Source organism: Mus caroli, chromosome 1 (assembly GCF_900094665.2).
Source record: "Mus caroli chromosome 1, CAROLI_EIJ_v1.1, whole genome shotgun sequence".
Classification (NCBI taxonomy): Eukaryota; Metazoa; Chordata; class Mammalia; order Rodentia; family Muridae; genus Mus; species Mus caroli.
In genome coordinates, this window is record NC_034570.1 from 179592684 (window position 1) to 179614085 (window position 21402).

Genomic DNA, 21402 nt, shown 5'->3' on the forward strand with positions numbered 1-21402 from the left:
CAGGCATTTGTTCCTTTGGGCTTCGTGCATGCCATTCGTTTGTGTTGTCTGGTTATCTGAGACAGGGTTTCACTGTGGGACCCAGGCAGACCTCCCAGCCAGGATCACAGCCATGCACCACCATACCTGACAGGTCACCTTTAGAAGGAACTTGGTGCTGTGTGCTGTGTGCTGCTGATGTCGAAAGGGAAGCTCACTGTTTTCAGCTTCCAGGCATTCAGGACCAGAATCTTTTGTAAGGGGCCTACACTTGTGCATTTTGAATCTTGATGGCCACATCACATGTGGGCTGGTGGGCAGCCCTAGGTGAATCGTAGCCTACCCTGAGATTCAGACATACCTGAGCATCAGGAATCACCTAGACCCCTGGGCTCTCACTGGGGTCCAGGTGACAGTATTTCCAGACTAGAAGAGGCGGATGGTGTCTCTCCACTCCCGGGTTCCAACCCTTCTCCTTATGTTTCTTCATAGGGTGCCTGTTGTTCTCTGGGACCTCTGTTCTGGCTGCTTTTTGTGTTTAGACTCTGGCTTCAGTGTTAGGGTGTGCTCTATGCTCATTCATTTCCCTGCACAGCCAGAAGCTGTCCTCACAGAACATGAGTAGAGCCTCAGCCCAAGAAAAGGCCCACCCTTGCTGATGGCAGGTAGCTGCCCGTCCTTTGCTTGGTGGTGGCATCTTGGGGTATACATATTTAAACATATGTAAATTCATGTAAAAATTATATATCATTGGAAAGGTAGTGAAGTGATTTTTGAGCATTCCAAGTTACGTTACGTTAACAGGTCATGCATATGCATTAGGGACATTATAATATGCAGGTCAATAGCTAGGTAGATTTGTTATCTTGGATTTGGTTTTGATTAGGATTCTGGAGCTTATTTGCTGAGTGGCTGTGGAGAAATGACAGCAGCTATCAGGGCCTCTGTGTCCTGCTCTGGGTAGAGGGAATGGTGAAGCTAGCTTACTCTGAAGCCCTGTTGCCCATCTGAAGTCATTCTGTCTGGAAGTATAGGGCACTGTGTCCCGTAATTCATTATTGCTCACACTTGAATGTCTTTAATATTGCGTGACTCCCTTAGGACTTGAGGGACACTTGGGAGCAAGAGGTTCCAGCATCTCACCAGGTGCCAGGTAAAGACTGAATGCCACCTTCACTAACACAAATCACAGAGTAGGGCCACCATGGTGCCTGCCCTTAGTGGGTACACAGACTCCTATAGACCGTGGGTTAAAAAAGCCTGGCTGAAAGAGTAGAATGCTAGACAGAAGACTCAGTGTGTGAAGAGCTTGCTGCACGGAGGTGAAGATCTGACTTCAGGTCTCCAGCACTCACATAAAAGGTCAGCATGTGCCTGTAAACCAGCCTGGGATAGAGATACAGATGGGCGTGTCCCCAGCAGTCTAGCTGAAGCTGGACTACGGATTTGGGGAGAGACTCTTTCAAGAGCAAGGCTCTTGGAGACACTGTGATAGGTTAGCCTCTGGCCTACACACACACACACACTGCTTGTGTGTGATCACATCTTTGTGCGCGCGCGCGCGCGCGCGCGTGTGTGTGTGTGTGTGTGTGTGTGTGTGTGTGTGCATGGCCTGTGTGTGTGTGTGCATGGCCTGTGTGTGTCTGTGCATGGCCTGTGGGCACATACACACATATGCATGTGTGTGCACACAAACACAGAAACACACACAGGCATTCGAGTGGCCTTTATATTTAAATCTGGCCCTGAAGGCTGATTAGGCATTCAGGTAGAACAGGGGCTGGATTTACAGAGGAGGAAGTCAAGAGCAGAGAGCAGCTACCCATGCTGTGTTGGGTGTGTGTGTGAAGGCATCCTCTCCTGACCAGCAAAAGGTCAAAGGGCAACCCCCCATGATCCTACAACTACCTCTTCAGCTAGGATAAAGGGGCTCCCGTCAAGTGTGCATTGTTGTGTGATTGACAGCTCACTGCTAAGATGGGGTTCAGCTTTCACGATGGCTTTGTGCTGACTTGCTCTCAACGAGTTTGTCACCTCCGAGCAAATCACTTTCTCTTCAGGTCTCCCACTTTTATCCTGTGGCAGATAACATTGGCAGCAAGACCCTTCCCTTTCTAATTCAGCTCCTCTGAGTTAGAGAAGAATAGAGCAAGCTCTGCGGATGCCTCCAATGGGAAGGTCTTCTGCACAAAGTTGGAAGTAGGAGGGGATAAACACAGGGTTTTTCCCTCAAACTGTAGCTTTGTGTTTTGTGGGTTCCTGGTGCCCAGTTTAATGTCTCTCTTTTTTTGCAAATTCATATTTCACCGAAGCTGTTTGTCATACTTGCTAATTAATTAATCTTCCATAGTTGTCTATTTTCAAAATGTGTAAGGGTTTTAGAGACATGAGGACTTGACATACATTTCCATCAAAGGAAGGTGAGTTCACATTACCGGCAGGTGTGTGGTTTGACTGACATTAATCTGTTGGCGCTTGGTAACGACTGTGACCTTCTGTTTGATTGACAGGAAAACCTCATTCCCCATCAGTGGAATTTGCCTCCATTCTGTAACCTGCCTAACCACATCCAGGGGAGCTAAGGTGATCAAGCGCAGGGGCTGATGAGAGAGATGGGTTCTACTTTGCTTTCTGTTGCTGTGGTGAAACACTGACTGAAAGTAACTTGGAGAGGAGAGGGTGTATTTCGTCTTACATTTTACAGTCCATCATCTGGGATAGCCAAGGCAGGAACCTAGGGTCAGGGACTGAAGCAGAGGACACCACAAAGTGCTGCTTACTGGCTTGCTCTCCGTGGCTTGCTCAGCCTGTTTTCTTAAATGACCTAGGACCACCTGCCCAGGAGAGGCACTGCCCACAGTAGGTTGATCATTAAGGAAATGCCCCACAGACATGCCCAGGAGCCAAGCCGGTGGAAGCAAGTTTCTCAGTTAAGTTCAGCTGTGTTTAAGGTTGTGTCAAGTTGAAAAAAAAAAATAAGTAAAGGAGATGGCCCACTGGGTCATCTGCCACCGAGCCTGACTGATGACCGCGGTTTGAACCCTATATAGTAGGAGGAGAGAACTGATGGCTGCAGATTGTCTCCTGCCCTTCACTTGCACACCACGGCACATACACAGCACGAACACACACACACACACACACACACACACACACACACACGGAGGTAGGTAGGGAGGGAGGGAGGGATGGATGGAGGGAGAGAGGAAGGGAGAACAAGTAAGTATAAAACATTTTGAAGATCAGTACTGAGTTTAAGAAGCTGTTGAGGGTAGGGGCGGATTTCTGGTCTCTGAATTTTGTATTGATTTCTTGCTTTGTGAAGATTCTAACTGGAAATCTTAGCTAGCATCGTGGTGCCTGGCCTTTGCTGTAATGATAAGCGTGCCTTCACTTAAGTACGGACAGAGCTGATTATTGCTCAGCCTTCCCTCTTTAGTCTTCCCACTGGGTGTGTGTTCTGGAGGAGGCACAGTGCCTTGAGAGAAGGTTTTTCTCGGCTCTGGTCACGATGGGCTTCATGGGTCCCCATTACAACTACAGCTTGTTTCCCTGTATTTTCATGAAGACGTTGGCTATAAGAATGAGCATGGCTAGATGTTAGATGTGTTAGTTAGATGTTTTCTAGAGTTCCCAGAACTACCCAGTGCAGAGACTGGGTGCATACAAGATGATCTTGCATTTCTCCAGCTGGGGGGGAATAGCGTGACTTATTTTCCAGAGCCACTGGACTGTGACAGGAGGACCTGCTCAGAGCCCGCTTTATGGCTGTGTCTGAAGTATTTCTCGTGTTTGCACATAACTCCTTTCTTCTCTGAGGTGGAACCATACCAGCTCTGCTTCTTGATTGACAACTGAAATGCTGGGTGAGGCGGGCAGCCTGTTAGAGCTTAATACAAGATATTCTAAACTTCTGCTTCTGGCTGATTACCTCTTCAGAATGCCTGCATTAAGATCAAGGCTTTAATCCCTTGTAATTGCCAGGGCCGCATGTGCAACCCTCACAGATGGCATTAAAGCCATGCCATGGCTCACGAAACTAGAGCAACCAAACCCTCAACAACCTTCTGCCATGAATAGTCAGTGTGTGCAGTTACACATCATCTCATTATAAATGAATGGAGGGAGGGTGGAGCCGTAGCTCAGGGGTAGGTTGCTCACCCGCCATGTGCGAGGTCCGGGACTTGCTCCCCAGCACTCCAATTGGAAGGAATGGTCATATTGGCTGGCAACGGAAGAGCAACTCAGGAAAGGGCTTGCTTGGGCTTCTGGTGGAAGAGTACATGTACATTGGGGGATGTCATGCCAGCACCTGTGAGCTGGTCACATCGCCTCCACGGCCAAGCAGAGAGCAGCCAGGAAGTGAAGCAAGTGAAGCAGGCCAGTAAAACGTCAAGGCCCACCCCCAGTGACCCATGCCTTCCCTCCACGGAGCTTCCACGGCCTTCTCAAAGGCAGTGCCGTCAGCTGGGGACCGAGTGTTCACACACACAAGCTGGTGGAGGCATTGCACACTCAGGCCACAGACTAGCTGTTTACAACTCTGTTTGCAGGTTTTCCATCCCTGGGATCTTTCCTCAGTTGTTACTATGAACACTGACTCTGGCACACACCCACCTACCGCTGCAAACACCAGCTGACACTTTAGTACATATAGATATTGACGCTCCTGTTAAGATGCAGAACTCCAAATTAATCAAGGAAGTCATCCTCCCGTGGCACTCCCTACAACATTCCATCGTAGCTGCTTTTAAGTAACCGACTCAGAGATACAGTTCCTCTTTCTGGGAACCGGTTTTTGCTGCCTAACTCGAGGTATCAGAGCAGTGGGTTTAACACTAAAATACAACCGGAGATTTATGCCAGAGTTGTCCCAAGGGCCAGCCAGGTCCGGCTTATATTTGCTGCATTTGACAGGAAGCTCCAGTTCTGGGCCTTTGGTCATGGAAGAGGTGGTTTCTGCTTGGAGTCCCCTGCTACCTTTCATATTGTCTGTGGCAGGGTTTAGTGGGGAAACCTGGGGAACCAAACAGGGCTGAACCTGAAGCTAAGTGTGCACAGCTGTGCTTGGTGAGAGAAGCAGCCCTTAGATCAAGCATGGGTGGTTGCGTGGTACACAGCTAGCCGTAGTGAGACTGTAGGTTCTGATTTCATTTACTGTGATACAACTTGTAGAGATAGAGCCAAATAAACCTGGGCTGTACCGTAGCCCAAAGAAGAGCATTATTAGAAGCTGGGGGCAGTGTGTTTCCATGGCAGTGTGGAAACAGCCAGAGGAAGGGTGAAAGAGGTGGATGGGCACGGAGGAGCCTTCTTTGGGTATAGCTGGAGATCTCAAGAATGGAGGCCTCCTTCTTACAAGATCGCCACGCCCAACATTTTAAATTAGCATGTCATAGGAGGTGTGCGATAGGCACCTTCAAGAACAACAGTTTATCCCTCACCAGGAACCCGTATCTTCCCAAACCTTTGAGAATTCTTATTAACATGTACAGGCTGATAGAAGTCCTAGTGACGTTCTTTGGTATGATATGTACATCAGCTGTGTTCACGCTCCCTCACCTTCTCCTGCTCCCTGCTCTCGAGTCTTCCACCTGCCCAGTGCTGGAGCTATGTGTGGCAGACCCCACCCAGCTTGTCATGGTGGTGGGATTGGACGCAGGGCCTTGCACACAGCAGACAAGACTCAACCAACTCACTACAGCCACAGTGCCTGTATATCATTGTGTGTGTGTGTGTGTATGTGTGTGTATATATATCTATATATATACACGGGGCAGCAAATATAAGCCGGAGATAGATATATATATCTATATATACACACACACACATATATATGTATAAACACCCATGCACACACACATATATGTACACATATATCATGTGTACACATATATCATGTGTACACATATATCATGTGTACACATATATCATATAGTATATCATTGTGTGTGTGTGTGTGTGTGTGTGTATCTATATATATACACAGGGCAGCAAATATAAGCCAGATATATATATATATATATATATACACACACACACACACACACACACACATATGTATAAACACCCATGCACACACACATATATGTACACATATAGATGTACATACCCTGACATACATGCGTACATGGTCTGGGAGTCACATATGAAAACAAAGTGACATTTGCCTTTCTGGGACTGGTTTATCTTGCTTAATATGCTCTCTGGTTCCATCTGGTTTCTGAAAAAGACTTTCTCTCTCTCTCTCTCTCTCTCTCTCTGACTCAGTGAAACCCCACGGTTTACGTATACACATTTTCTTGACCCATTTATTGGTTTATCTATTAATCTAACACCTTGGCTGGAGTGAGGGAAGTGTGCCATCATCAGCATCTCTGTGGAGTGCTGGCTTCCATTCCTGTGGTTGTATCCCTGGTCATAGGGCAGTATTCCCTGTTTTGAGGAACTTTGGTACTGATTTCCATGGAGGCTCCATTGGTACATCTCCACCATCCGTGTGTATGGTCCCCCCTCCCTTGCCAGCACTGTTTCCACCATCCTCCTTTCAGTGCGGATGCCTGTGAACCCCAGTGTGGTTCTGATTTGCATTTCTGTGGCATCAAGACAGTGTTGAGCATTTTCCCTTGATCTGTGGACTCTCTGAGTTTTGTCTGTTCATAAATGCCTGTTCATTTCATTTGCCTCTTTATTAGAGGGCCCCGTTTTTTGAGTAGTTTTATAACTGTTTCATTGGATAATTGTGTCGTGAATCACTGGGAACTACTTTGTACTGTTTGGAAAAAGACTGTATTGCAGCAGCAGCAGCAGCAACAACGATGCGTGCTTACGCCACAAATTCAGTTTCCATTAGAGGTGATTGGCTTTGTTATTTAGAACTCCTTAGATTAATACTTCCAGCCTCAAGCAAAATTGTTCTCGTGTGTGCGTTCGTGTGTGTGTGTGTGTGTCTTGTGCAGGAGTACATGCTCTGTAAAATGTCCCTTCATAGCGGTCCCCCCACCCATCCCCGTGTAGTGACCTCAGTGGGTGGGAATGAAAAGAAGGAGAGTTAGAAGAAACACCCTGCAAGATGTCAGTAGTACAAATTTTAATTTTGGGCTGGAGAGACAGCTCAGTTGTTAAAAGCACTGCTCTTCTTGCAGAAAACCTGGGTCAGATTCCAAGCACCCGCACGGTGGTTTACAACCATCTGTAACGCTGGTTCCAGAGGGTCTGATGGCCTCTTCTATCCTCGGAGGGTAACAGGCCCGCATAGACACACGTGCAGGCAAAACAATGAAACACGTTACACTTATTCATCTTTTAAACTTTTTTTTTTTTAAAGAATCCTCCCCAAATCACTGAGTTGTTCCTGTGGTTATTGCTCCCCTTCATAATTTGAATATTAAAAATTTGAACGGGTATTATGATTTGGATGAATCACTAAAATATGGTGCAAACGTCGACACTCCTTCTCGTGGAAGGAGAAGTTAGTTTACCCCACAGTACTGAGGCGTGAGCATCCTTCTGCCCATGCTCACGAAAGGTCTCCCACACCTCCAGCCCTGCGGCTTAAGTGCTTACTGCAGTTTCTATCTGTAAACACTCTCAGCTCCCCAAACATGCCGAGGGAGGCACCCTTTCTTCAGTGCAGGGGTGGGGGAGGTGGGGGGTTGGTACGATGAGGAAGAGCCCTGGGACCCTTTCCAGGCAGGTACTGAATGAAGCACAGAGGACCTGGACTTAGCCTGTGTCTCATGTCTCTGGTTCCTGGAGGCTGTATCGGCAGGACACAGCTGTTCCTCTAGTGTCCCAGAGGTGCCTGGGACGAGACTTTCAGAGGGTTGCAGAACCTCTTCCTGCTTTGTGGTTATTATGTTTCTTGTCTTTTTAAGGCCTTTCTATTATCTGTAGTTAATCCAGCTTCCATGAGTCGTTTCTTATGTTGCTGATACCAGCCTGACTCCCTTTCCTTTCTTGTTTGTTTCAGTGTGTGGTTTTATTGTTGCTGCTTGTGACGGAATCTCTCGTAGCTGCCCTGCGTCTCTTACCTCACTGAACATTATCTTGAACTGATCCTGTAGCCCTCCAGAAACGTGCCCTCACTCCTGCTTTGTTCAGTTCTTTGTTGTTTTGAGCTGGGATGTTGCTTTGTAGCCTAGGTTAACCTCAAACTCACGATCCTCTCTCCTTAGCCTCCCAAGTGCCAGGATTAGCGGTGTGAACCACTGGCCTGTCTTCTCTGCCTCCCTCTGTGTGTATTTAAAGTGTGTGCGTGTGGTGAGGGCATGCACACAGGCGTGTGTGTGGCCCAGAAGTCTTTTCTTCTGCTGCTCCCCGCTTTATTATTTCTTACTAACTGGGGTCTATCAGTATGCCTAGGCTGGCTGGCTTCCCCAGCACTAGGGTTACAGCTGTATTCTACCATGCCTGGGTGCCAGGGCTCCAAATCAAGGTCCTCACGCCTGCGTGGCCAGCGTGTTACCAGCAAAGTCACCTCCCAGTCCTCCACTCCTACCTGGCAGTGTTTTCTAATGCTGGTGTCCAGAGAACCATCATCAGCTTTCTGCTACTGTATGTGGTAACCTGAAGCTCCATCAATTTACGATGGGGGAAAGGTTGACTTTAGAGTGGCCTTTCTGTTGACCATTTCTTGGCTCCTTTGCTCTTTGCTTGTGACAAGGCAGTGTACCCTGCCGAAAGTGTGCAGAGGTGCAAAACAAGGCTTGACACAGTTGGAAGGCAAGCGAGAGAAAAGGCTCAGAGTCCAATGGTCTCTTTGCAGGGTGTATCTGCACCACGCCCTGGGAACCTGGGGACCAAGGCTTTAGCGCATGAGCCTCTGGGAGGTGGGGTTTCTGGCTCTAAACCACAAAAATATTGTTGCTAAAAAGAGCCAGTGAAAACGAGTCAGGTGACCTGCCTTGTGACGTGTTTTCTGTTGGCCATGGATGTGGGTGGCAGATATCAGCTGCCCATTGTTCCTTGGGTAAGAATTTCACTCACTCCATCTTGAAGGCAAAGCTCTAGGAGTCTAGGCCTTCCTCTGTATATGGAGAGAACGAGAGAGCGAGCGAGAGAGAAATAGATCTAGGAGAATGAGTCTCAGAGCTCTTCTGGGCAGGGCCCTGTGGATCTCAATTGTGCCATCTCTCATGTTGGAAACATCAGATCCATAGAAGTCAGAACATGCACAGCTGGGCTAGAGTGGGCTCAGACAGCTTTGTCTGAGTTGATAGAGACATCACTGAGCTCCCATTCTTGCTTTTTGAAGCTTGAAAAGATATAGACACAAACCTGCCCTTAAGAGCACCTTGGGGGATGCAACCATTTTATCCCTGCTGAGAAAACCATCTCGGCCAGCCTGTACACTCCAGCTTCTGTAGGCCAGGGGCATGCTGGGAAAGCAGGACCAAGGCTTCCCTGGGGATCTCTGTAGGGATTGTTCTGCGATGACTGGAGGGGTGGCCAGCTGCTGTGGTGAGGATGGAGAAGGAAGGAATGCCTCTGGAGATTAAACCTGGTAGTGAGCACACTACAGAGCCCCAGGTGTGCTGTAAGCCAGCCCAAGCTGTCATGGAACACAAAGGCATCTTCAGAAGTGTGTGTGTGTGTGTGTGTGTGTCTGTTTGCACTAATCCTGACATCTTAGCACGTGTTCAAATAAAGACAGGATTGGGTGCGTGGAGGTACGTGTTTCAGTCATTCAGAATGCTGCTCATAGCCGAGCTGGTTGAGGCTTCAAGTTTTAGGGTGATAATCACACTTTCATCTACCAAATGCCGGAGTAATCTCTCAAGAGCCACCGGTGGCTTTGGGGGACAGCTGGGGAGAAGAGAACCTTCCCGTCTCAAAGGTTGGTATGGGAGAAATTTATCCTAATTCATGTATAATAAAACAACACAGAGCACTGCTTTTAACATACCGACTAAGGTCCACACAGAGCGCATGTCTTTTGTTAAATGCTGAGAGGTTGTGTAAGTATCTGCACTGGCAAAGCTTACAGCTGGCAGAATTTGTCTTCAGATCCGAATAAGAAGTGACTCTATGGTGGATGCCGTGGGTCAGATCAGACAGGGAATCATCGTCCTTCTGAGTTTAGGAAAGAAGCCAGCCTGTCCCTGGCTGGGGACACCTCAGCTGGTTGGGTGTTTCCTTGCAAGCACAAGGACCAGAATTCAACACCCAGCAGCCCAGCCAGGTGTGCTGGGGAAGGTTTAAGACCGGAGGTTACCTGGGGCTCACTGGCCAGCCTGCCTAGCTGCCATCAACGAACCCCAGCTCTCCGAGAGAAATCCTGTGTGTAAAACAGAGGTGGTGGGCTCCCGAGGATGGCCACCAAGGCTGACCTTGGTCTCTGTGCCCAGGTGCTCGTGTTCTTCTGTACAATCAGCCCTGTCCCCAGTCTGCCCCAGCCCCTCCTCCGACACAGGTTCTCGGGGACCCACATGCATAAGCAGTCTAGTCTGTAGGTGGCTGCGTCAATGGATGTGGTTTCTTTTAGCTTGTCCCACGCTGGGAAAGAGAAGACGCTGGATCTCTGCATGCAGGCCTACGATCTCAGGCTTCTGATGACACAGCTGGGGAGGCTTGGTTTCCGTGTGGTCTCGGACTGCCGTGGGAAGCACAGACTGATGGGATTTTTACCCTTTTATCTAGACACACTACTTCGGCCTTTGGTTTCTCAGCAAGAGCCAGCAGGCGAGATGGGTGGAGCTGGAGAAGCCACTGAAGAAACATCTGGACAAGTTTGCTAACGAGCCTCTGCTTTTCTTCGGAGTCATGTTCTATGTGCCAAATGTGTCACGGCTTCAGCAGGAGGCCACAAGGTAGGTATAATATTCCCCCTCCAGTTCCCCATAAGGGTGTGGATAACCAGGAGGCTTCCGGCGAAGTGGAGACGCTGGTTGATTAAGTTGTGTGAGGAAGCAGAGTGGGCGATGTAGCTGCAGGTTGTCTGCCTGTTGCCATGCGACAGTAATATTTTGGTTCAATCCGTGTAGCTAATGCCCGACATTCCCTGTAGCCCTGGTAAAACAGGTGAGTTTTGTGTCTAACAGCAAGGAAGTATATGTTAGGGATGGTCAAATGGGTATGCTAGAATTTCAGTAAAAGCTAACCACCTAATTCTGTTTTTATGTACCCCACCCACCCACCCCAAACTCCGTTGGACTCTGCACTTGAGAAATCATGTGGTTCTAAAGTAAACTTGGGGAGGAAGATGTGGAGAGGGTGAGAGTTTTGATCACGTGGGTTACCTAAGCAGGAACAGGAAGTCAGCACCTTAGCGGAGACTCGGGTTGGCCGTGCCGTCTCCTGTCCTCGAAGGAACTGAAAGTGTTCATACAGCTCGGATTGCTTGTGATTCCCTGAGCAAAACGAGACCATTTTGTTGGTGTCAGTGCAGTGAGCATGGTGTCAAAAGGTGTTTGCCAGAGAGCCTTGGGGTCGCCCGTTAAGTGGACATTCCTGGAGGAGCAGGAAGCCCAGGAGCACTTTTTTTAAAAAATATTTATTTATTTATATGTAAGTACAATGTAGCTGTCTTCAGACACTCCAGAAGAGGGAATCCGATCTTACGGATGGTTGTGAGCCACCATGTGGTTGCTGGGATTTGAACTCCGGACCTTCGGAAGAGCAGTCGGGTGCTCTTACCCACTGAGCCATCTCTCCAGCCCCCAGGAGCACTTTTTTGTTTTTGTTTTTGTTTTTGTTTTTGGTTTTTTGAGACAGGGTTTCTCTGTGTAGCACTGGCTGTCCTGGAACTCACTCTGTAGACCAGGTTGGCCTCGAACTCAGAAATCTGCCTGCCTCTGCCTCCTGAGTGCTGAGTGCAACACGCCTGGCGTTGTTTTTGTTTTTTTAAACCTGTTGCTCAGATTTGGGCCTTAGGAATGCTTCTGACCTGACGTGTGTAGAAAATGCAGAGTGTGTGCATTAATTTTCACCTTGTGGGTTTCAGGATTGTAAAGTTCTCAAATGACGACATGGTTGGAAATTTTATGTTTCTGTTAGTCTCTTTCCTCCTCCTTCTCCTCTTCCTCTTCTTCTTTGTCCTCCTTCTTCTCCGGCATCCCCCCCCCCCGCCTTCTTCTTAATGAATATCCATAGTTGGTAGCTGTGGATATGGCTTTGTGGGTAAAGTGCCTGGCATCCAAGCATGGGGACCTGAGTTGGCACCTGGAAACCGTGTGAAAGCTGCAGGTGGCAGCATGGATTTGGAACTCCCGTTGGGAGAAGGGATGGGTGGAGACTGGTGGCCCAGGGTTCAGCAGTCCTAAGGTCAATGGCTGGAAACTGTGGCTTTCTGAGGTTAGTTTGAGATCGTCCCATCTCACCCACTGGAGATGATGGTCGACTGGAGGTCAATCTCTTCATATGGGGAGGCCTGCTGAGAGACCCACGACACTGGAGAAAACGTGGGTAAGTCAGGCCCAAGGTTAAGGCAACACCTGAAAAGTCTCAGGAGGAGAGCGGCAAGGGGGCTCAAGTCCTACAAAAGCACAGGACCAGCCTGTAATTGGCAACAGTGAATCCTGGTGCTGGACAGGGCAGAGAGGAGAAGCCCTGGGGATTTCCTGGTCAGCCAGCCTAGCAGGAGGAGTGAACTCCATGTCCAGTGAGCAAGTCTGTCTGAAGCATGAGGTGGACAGTGACTGTGGAAAGATATCCAACATCAACCTCAGGCCTCCGCACACATGTACACACACACACACACACACACACACACACACACACACAATGTATCAAAGGGAGGAAACATGGAATTAAAAAAAATCAAAGGAGGGAAAAATAAATGACCCAGTGTGATTCCAGACATGTGCAGGAGCAGGCTGGCAGCGGCTAGGCTGCTCCTAGACAGATGGGATGAGTCATGAAGCCATAGGAGTTAAGAGATTAAGAAGCTGGGAACTTTCAGCCTCACTCCCAACTGGAAGATGTGTTCTGTGGAGTTGGAGGATGTTAACTCCTTGGGTCCTGCTGGGACCCACCACACTTCTTCCCAGGCTGTTTTTCTTCTCCCCGCCTTGGCCAAGTTTCCCTCAGCAGGGACTCCTGCCTGCCGGGCATCCTCTCCCTTTATATCTTTCTGAATCAAAGGAAAGATTCTTTGCAGTGTGTTTGCATAGCAACAGATTCATTGTATACACGTGGTTTTCATATTTGTCTGGGCCCAGAAGGTGAAAAGATGGTTTGTAAGGGAGGCAGAAGAAGTCTTTATTGGGCAACTTAAGGATTGCCAGGGGCAGCTGGAGAACTGCTGGATGCCTGCACGTGCAAGCGCACACACACACACACACACACACACACACACACACACACACACGCACACGCATTCGCGTGTGCGCATGCAGTGGCAAGCTTGGAATTGATGTCTGGGTCTTTCCCAAGTCTTCTTCAATAAAGAAGCCCTTCTTCACTGATTCAATGCTAGGAGCACACTTTTAAAGGAGAAGGTGTTGGGGATTGCGGGGAGGGGGAGACTCAGTTGGCAAAGCGCCTGCCACACAAGTGTGAGGACCTGAGTTCAATTCCCAGCATTTATGTAAAACACAAGACAAGGCATGTGCTACATTTAATCCAGGGGATGGGGGTGGGCAGATCCTTGGAGCCCTCTGTCCAACCAGCCTAGCTGAAATGGCAAGTCTCAAGTCTCTTTCAAAAAACAGTTACTCCTGAGGAACCACAACAAAGATAAATATCTGAGATACATAGGCAGGCGGGCACTCACGTGTGCACATACACACTAAACCAAGGATAAATAGTTTTGAAGAGTGAATTTAAGACTCATGGTTCATGCCTCATTTCTGGAATTTATAATTAATTGGTAGATGTTTTTCTTCTTACTGGAGTGTGTGTCCCTTGCATTTGCTCACTGATGAGTGGGGTACAAGTCTACTACAAAGGAACTCCTATTCGCCTCAGTGAGGTCAGCTGGCACATCCTCCTTTGTCACGGTAGCTGGCTTGCTTGGGTGGGACTGTCCCTCTGTTAGTGGTCAACATGCCATAGAATTTGCATAGTGTTACTACAGCTGTAGCCAGCCCAGCCCCTCTCCTGCCAACGGTAATCTTAGGGCACCATGGTAGGTATTGAGAAGACTTAGGGCTGTGGGAGCTGTTTGAAGTGCCCCCCTTCTGAGGGAGCTGCTGCTGTGTCCCAAAGTGTCCTCTCCTTAAAGTCATATCCCTACTGCTCACCTCCTCTAAGTACTGGATGGGGAGGCTGCGCCCTTGTCTGCAGGTCTATGGCATATTGAGGACAAAGCCAGGTCAGGCCAAGCCTGCCATCTTTACATGAGACAAAATGGAACTTTGGGCTATGGCATGAGCGTTCATGCGGTTACCATTTTTGTGGGACAGCCAGGACAGCCAGGGGTATCATTTCTTAGTTCCATCTACCTTTTATTTCCTCATGCATGTGTTTATGTGTATATGTGTGGTGAATTACACATGTGTGGGGTGCACATGCATGTGCACGTGTGTGTGCATGTCTGTCTGTATGCCTGTAAAAGCTCAAAGCTGATGTTATATTTTATCCCCCTATGGCTCCCTACCTTATCCATTGAAGCAGGGTTCTCTTAGCTGAACCCAGAGCTCAGTGACAGGGCTAGTCAGCCTGCTCCTCCCTCCAGGGGTCCCAGCTCTACTCTGTGAGCTCTGGAGTTACAGGGGGCTGCCACATGCACTGGACATCTCTGTGGGTTCTCAGGTTCTAGTCCTCACACATGGCATGCCCGTTCAACACAGAACCCTCTTCCAACTTTGTTTGTTTTGTTTTTTGTTTTGTTTTGAAGCAGCATTTTATTGACCCAGAACGTAGCAATGAGGTCAGGCTGACAGGCCAGTGAAGCCCAGGGGTCTGGGTCTCAGGTAGCATGTGTCCTTGTACTTGGATTTTTTCCATGAACTCTGGAGACTGAACTGAGTTCTTATGCTTTTCCTGGCCAGGCCTCTTCCTAGCCTCCCCCAAAGCTTGCATCCTCCTTCTTTGTTTGGAAATACTACTGCTCTGATTAGACATTGCCGTCTGTCTTGTGTGCACTCTGAGTCTACAGCCAGCATTCAGAGTGTCTCATTTAGAAGCTTTATTACGACTGTGTCTCCATTTTCCTTTACCCTTTATTGTCTGTTCCTCAGTTCTTTTACTGTTTTATAATGTCATCTGATGAAGACTTTTAAAAAGATTAATTTTTAATCTTGAGTATGTGTGTGTGTCTGTGCACAGGAGTGCAGGTACCACAGAGGCCACAAGGGGGCGTGAGCCCCCAGCATGAGTGCTGGGAACCAATCTCACATACCTGGAAGAATAACAAATGCTCTTCACTGCTGAGCCATCCCTCCAGCCCAGCCCCCTGATGGAGTTTTAAAGTTTGCCAAGGGCTTGGAAGTAGAGACTCCACGTGCATTCCCCTTTGGCTGATAGACTTGGCAGTGCTAGCCCTCCTGTCTGCTCCCACTGCGGATGGGCACTGCTCTCTTGGTTATTGAGAACAGCATTGTTTCTGCCCCACATGGCATGCATGTCCAGGTGCAGCTGGCACTGGAGTGGTCTCTTATTCTTTGTGAAGTCAGTGTGACGAGATAAGAGAAGATAGGTGTCTGTAAGAAGCCGTGATCTTGGGCGGGCATTTGCTTTCCCGAGGGAGAGGCTTTTATGGTACCTGGGTCTGAAGTCAGGCTCTTTTACAGACTAAGGAGGTACTCTAGCACCAAGCCACACCCCCAGTCTATCTTCCTTTACTTATCTACGTTCATAAAGTGTCCACTCCATGTCAGAGGCCCTGCTCGGCAGCTGAAATGCAGGAATGGGCAGATCTCGATGCCTTACCACCAAGAGCCGTAACTCTGGGCTGGTTTTTATTTCATTTCCATGTGTTTGATGGATAGAAGGTTGATTAGAATTTTTTTTACAAGTTTGTGTTGCCGACTGCCTTTACTTCCTGGAGACTGTTCTGTCGCTGGTCTGGCAACCAGGGCGGCCGGCAGGGGCTCTCAGAACCAAGGTTGGCATCGTGGTTGTGCCTCCTATAGAGCCAGGGTCACGTGACTTGACGCTCAGCAAGGCCCGGAACTTAGCTTCATGCTCTGGGCTGCCATATTGAAATCTTTGACTGACAGATCCTACCTTTTCACTTTACACCAAACTGTAGTGAAAGGAGCTGAACACAGCCTCCACTTTCTTCCCTGGCTTCTGTTCCTGTTCTGGCCTGTGGCTCTTAGGATGGGTGGATCTGAGTCTACTATTATGAATGTGATCAAAGAAAAATGCACTGTACAAAACCCAGTAGACAGAAAGCTTTTATGCAAATGGAGATGTGCCTCCGGTCACCATTTCTGCCCCTGGCTCCGATCCTCGCTCCATTCTGAACCGTAGTTTCCTCATGTTAAACAGCGTATTGAAGTTCATACCCTTGGTTCAGCCAGCCAGGTGCCTAAGTCACAGGGTCACAAGTGCTGAGCTGCTGCTGGCGTTCTCATCTCCCAGATCAAAGCTACCGTCTGCACGGTGCCAAGGTGGGTAGGTAGCCGTTTTCTTAGTCTGCGTTCTGAACGCAGAGGTGGAGGCAAGCTCACTGGAGTTCGACTTGACCGTGAAGGGCAGTGTCTGAGTCCTTTGTGTCTGAGGGACAGACCAACCATGCAAACGATCTTTGGTAACAACTAACTTGGTACAATGCATTTTTTTTATTGATAGGGGAAGAAAAAAAATCAATGTTTCAAAAGCAAATAAATCAGAAACCACATTCCTATTTCAAAGGGGTCTTCGTGTGCCGTGTGTCTATGTGTGTGCTCGTGTATGAGTTCACATGTATTTGCAGCTACATGTGTGTACATGAGTGTGCATACAGGTGGAGACTCGAGTCTCTGCGATTGCTTTCCATTTTGTTCATTGAAACAGACTCTCAGCTGAACCCAGAGCTGGCCAGTGTGCCTACTTTGAATAACCAGCTTGCTCCGGGTATACCCTACTCCGCCTTCCAAATGCTGGAATTAGAGATGACTGTGCCCACCCGTCATGTGTGTGGGTCCTGGGATCTGAACCTTGTCCCCCTGGTGGGCTGCTGCATGTATTCTAAGCACCGAGCTAGCTCCTCAGCCCAGTCTGCCCTCCTTTAAGCACACATGCTCACCTGTGTGTTTTACCCATTAGTAAAACAGTTTGCAGAAACAGGTATACCATCCCCTCTAATTTTTCCCTTAAAATAAAAAAAAAGTAACAATTTGATTTTAACACCTTAAATTCTAGGTTATTATGTGTTTAGTGGCCTGTTATCTGGAACATCTCTAAAAACAATAAAAAGTAATGTGCTTTTCCGAGAGCTATCGTGAAAACTAGCTGAAAAATAATCCCTCAAGCAACCTTTTTTAAAATTTTTTTCTGAATCCCTTGACTCTCAAAGACATGCTATGCATTCTTTGACTCCACAGGGAATTTAGTGTAACACTGAAGGCCGAGACGAGCTCACTGTCTAACTAGAGAGACAGCAAGGACTTGAGGTGGTGAGCAGGCGAGGAGGTGGTGAGCAGTTGAGGAATGTCTGTACTGTATTTGCCTTAAAACTTGACATGATGACCCACCGCCAGAGTGCTTACCTTTAGAGAAGGGGCGGAGAGGAGAGAAACGGGAGCCGTGGGAAGAGATGTTCCGTCATGTCCAGGCTTGCCAGCTGTGCTCGATGAAGGTTTAAAGGACTGTCACTCCTCATGAAGAATTCTTTGGATCTGTAGGGGAGTCGTTATAATGGGGGAGGGGGGGAATCAGACACGGTGTGTTGATTATAGAAAGGGCTTCCCCAAAATCTCAGGATGGTGGAGGTGCGGGGAGTCCGTCCCTTAGGGTCTTGTGCTCTTTTTGTCTTAGGACAGAATACTGGGATATTGTGTTGGAGTAGAGACGGAGAGGCTGGGGGAGCAAAGGGCAGGTCCTCTGTGTCCACACAGGAAAGGCACAGTAGCAGGGTGGTAGCAGACCTGGAAAGTGTGGACTTCAAGGGGGGACTTGCAGTTCTGAGAGGTTGTGCAGCTTGCATCTGTGGCTGGACGCAGACTATCTATCACCAAGCTATTGTGCTGTGTGTCACAGGGGCCTGATGAGATGGGTGTGGGTGTTTGTCTCTGAAAACAAAAGTGTTTCATTTTATATCGAGAACCTAGTACCCAACAAATGGGCATCTGGGCCATTAAACCAAGGGCATCTCTCGTATGACTTTGAAGCTGATTACAACATTTTTGCGCCTATGGTGTGCTTGTGTGGTGGGGATTGTCAGAGGATACCTGTGGAGTCAGTTGCATCTTTACATGGGTTCCCAGAATGGAGCTGAGGCTACCAGGCTTCTGTGGCAAGCATCTTTACCCCCCACTCAGCCATCCTGTCAGCCCTCTTCCCTACCCCTTTGCCAGAGCAGAATGTCTGTCCACACTTCTCCTCATCAAAGATGATCAACTAACTAAGCTTAGGAAGGCTGATTCTGATTGACAAGACCAATTCTGACAGAGCAAGACACTTGTATAGGCAGGCAGATGCCATCGTGGCTGACCCTGTTCCTGTCCCTTGAAGTTACGGTGGCAGAGTTATACCTTCCCATGCCCTCCCTGGGTCCTGTAGGCATTTCAGTTGTGCCTGCCAATAGTTCTATTTTGCACACAGTAGGAAAGTCACACCAACCACATCTCACTGACCCATTTGCTTCCATGCAATTAAGTGTCTGTCTGTCTGTCTTGATGTTTTAACTTCCTACAAGAGATTATGGTGGTTGAGCTGAGTGTGCAAGTGTTTGCCTTCAAATCCTCCATCAAAGACCTCAGTTGTGTATAAGCGTCACTTGAGGGCCAGTCTGTAGGTCCTTAGGCTATCTGTGGAGAGTTGAAGCTCAAATATTTCAGAATTCTTACATATTCATGTCAGTGTCTGTTTCGTCTCTGACTACCCATGACATTTGTTTGTAAGGAGGACATTATGTTATTTTTTTTCTCATCAGTGATCAAAACTTGTGACAAGAAGCAATTTAAGGGAAAAAAGATTTACTCCAGGCTTATGGTTTGAAGGGACACAGTCTGCTGTGGTGAGGGAGAGATGTGAGCAGGCAGTTGTGAGGAGGTGGGACTGTGAGGCCAAGACTCCTTCCTCTCTTCCTCACAGGAACTGGAAGCAGAGGTGGGGGTGGGGGCTGAGGGGGTTGGGGAGGGGGTGGCTCTGCTCCCCAGTGACCTGCTTCCTCCAGCTAAGCCCTACTTCCTAAGGGAGCCACAGTCCCCAACAGCAGTACCACCAGCTGGAGACCAAGCGAGCAAACCCACAACCCTGTGGGAACATGCCACATCTAATGATAATGGATACCATTGTTTTATGTCTATCTTTCCCACTCACTCCCCAAATCCTGAGCTGCCACAGCCTGTTTGGATCATAGTGTAGTATCTAAACACAGTACCCCATAGGAGACTGAGTCCTTTATTTACAGAACCAGAGTGGCAGAGGGATATTGCTCAGCCACATTGCCACTTATGACAGAAGCCTGGCCCTTTGACCAGCTCTGGAATGGTTTTCAGTGAAGCAGGCTGTGGGTAGGAGTTATTTCCACTCCCTGAGAGACTTTGCCAGCTTCACACTCTCCTTCCCGAGACTGCTTAGACAAACCCCAGAATGGCTGGCACGGGAGGGATGAGCCTTGTCAAAGAGAAGGAAGTAGTATAGACAGAGCGACAGGGAACAGGCGCTCCTTTGAAGGAGCCTTTTACATAGTGGGCATTGTGCGCTAATGGGAACCAGGATGGGCTTTAGTTTGAATTTATCAGTCATCTTCAGCCTTGGGCACATAGTGCCAGGCTTTCAGATGATACCGAGGCTTTTGGAAGAGCAGGAAAGTGAGACATAGGAAATAAGCTGTGTCAAGTTACCAGGTGTGTCTGTGAAATCTGAAAGAGCCCAGGCCGAGCCATCGGAGGGACATGCGACAGCTCGATGCTGTTGATAGCCCCCAACTAGCTCCAGGTCAGCCCGCCATCCACTTGCAGCTGGAGGGAACTAGAGGATGTTCCGTCTGCTGTTTCCCACCAGTGCCAAGGTCGGAGCAAAGCGCAGCACAGCTGACCTAAAATTAGCCAAAACCAAGACAGAGACTTGATGCTTTACTGGGAAATCATGAAGATGAAATAATCTTAGGAAGAAAGCACCTCTGAGGAGCAAACCCGTTTTTGAAGATGTTACAAACAGTGCTACTAGAAAGAAGAACGCATATGATCATCTAAGATAAACTTGAAGTCTTCTTGGCTGGCATCCCTGAAGTAAACGACCCACTGTGGAAAGATGGAGACGACTGTTGTGGGTATGATGGGACAGCTGATGTAGGTCACTTAGCTTCCAGAATTCCCAAGTCTGTTTCAGATGACTACTGGAGTCAGCAAAGAACTATTTTGGTTTAATGTTCAAGGAAAATGAAGCAAACCGCAGAACCTAACAACGGCTGCAATGGATGCCCTTGGCCACAATGGCTGCAATAGATGCCCTTGGCCCTGGAAGCAGGACACCTCGGCCTTTGGTACTTGTTTCCCATTAGGTCCAACACTTTCCTCAGAGTTTCGTGTGAGTGCACACAGTCAGTCAGGAGACAATAGGAATGTCGTAAGTGCACACTGTGTCAGAAACATAGATGCAGTCTGGGAGGAGGCTCAGTGGGCATGAGCCCTTGTTATGCAGTCACGAGGCCTTGGAACCCCAGCAATGGAGGCAGGGGGTGGAGACAGGCAGATCCTGTGAGAGCTCACAGGCCTACCAGCCAGAAACCAAGCTTCCTGTTTAGTAAGAGACCCTGTCCCAAGGCAGTGACTGGAAGAGCAATGACGAAGACTCCTGAATGTGGGCCTCTGCATGTGCTTGCCGGGGCCCACGTATGTTCACATTCACATACATGCACTATATATGCAAACATACACCCCCCCCCCACACACACACTAGTAAAAAGGAAACAGAGAGGCATGTTTATATATCTCTGTAATATCAGAATGTATTGAGCAACAACTATAAGCTATGTTTAGTCGACTGGCCACAGTTTGTCAGTGGTCCAGCTTCCCTGGTAACTGGTCCTTTGGTAGTCACAGGCTCTTTCATTCTAATTACTAACATTAGCTTTCAGATAATATATTATACACACACACACACACACACACACACACACACATCCATATATGTCAGTTCACAGAGGCAGCAGAGACCTGATAAATATGAGAGAGAGTTGCAGTAGGTTGTGGAGTAAGATAATAAGAATATAATAGGAGAACTGATGGGGTAGGCACAGGCAGTGTTAATGGCTGAAAGCCACAGAGGCATTAATAGGACCATCAAGCCCAGGTTCAGTCCAGAAGGACCAGTCAGGCAGTGTGGCCATGCTCAGCTAAAGTGCAGAGGACAGTTAGAAGTCCTGGCTGGGTCCTTAGTGCATTG

At 48.3% G+C, this 21402-nt stretch overlaps 1 protein-coding gene across 3 annotated transcripts in view; it reads left to right on the forward strand.

The window, feature by feature from the left end:
* The window catches only part of Ptpn14 (protein tyrosine phosphatase non-receptor type 14), a 149223-nt gene that overhangs the window by 60792 nt on the left and 67029 nt on the right, over positions 1-21402 (forward strand). For all 3 annotated transcript variants that reach the window (XM_029477885.1, XM_029477888.1, XM_029477889.1), the window contains exon 3: positions 10621-10790. In XM_029477885.1, coding sequence (XP_029333745.1) covers positions 10621-10790 — 170 coding nt within the window. The remainder of the gene's footprint in view (positions 1-10620; positions 10791-21402) is intronic.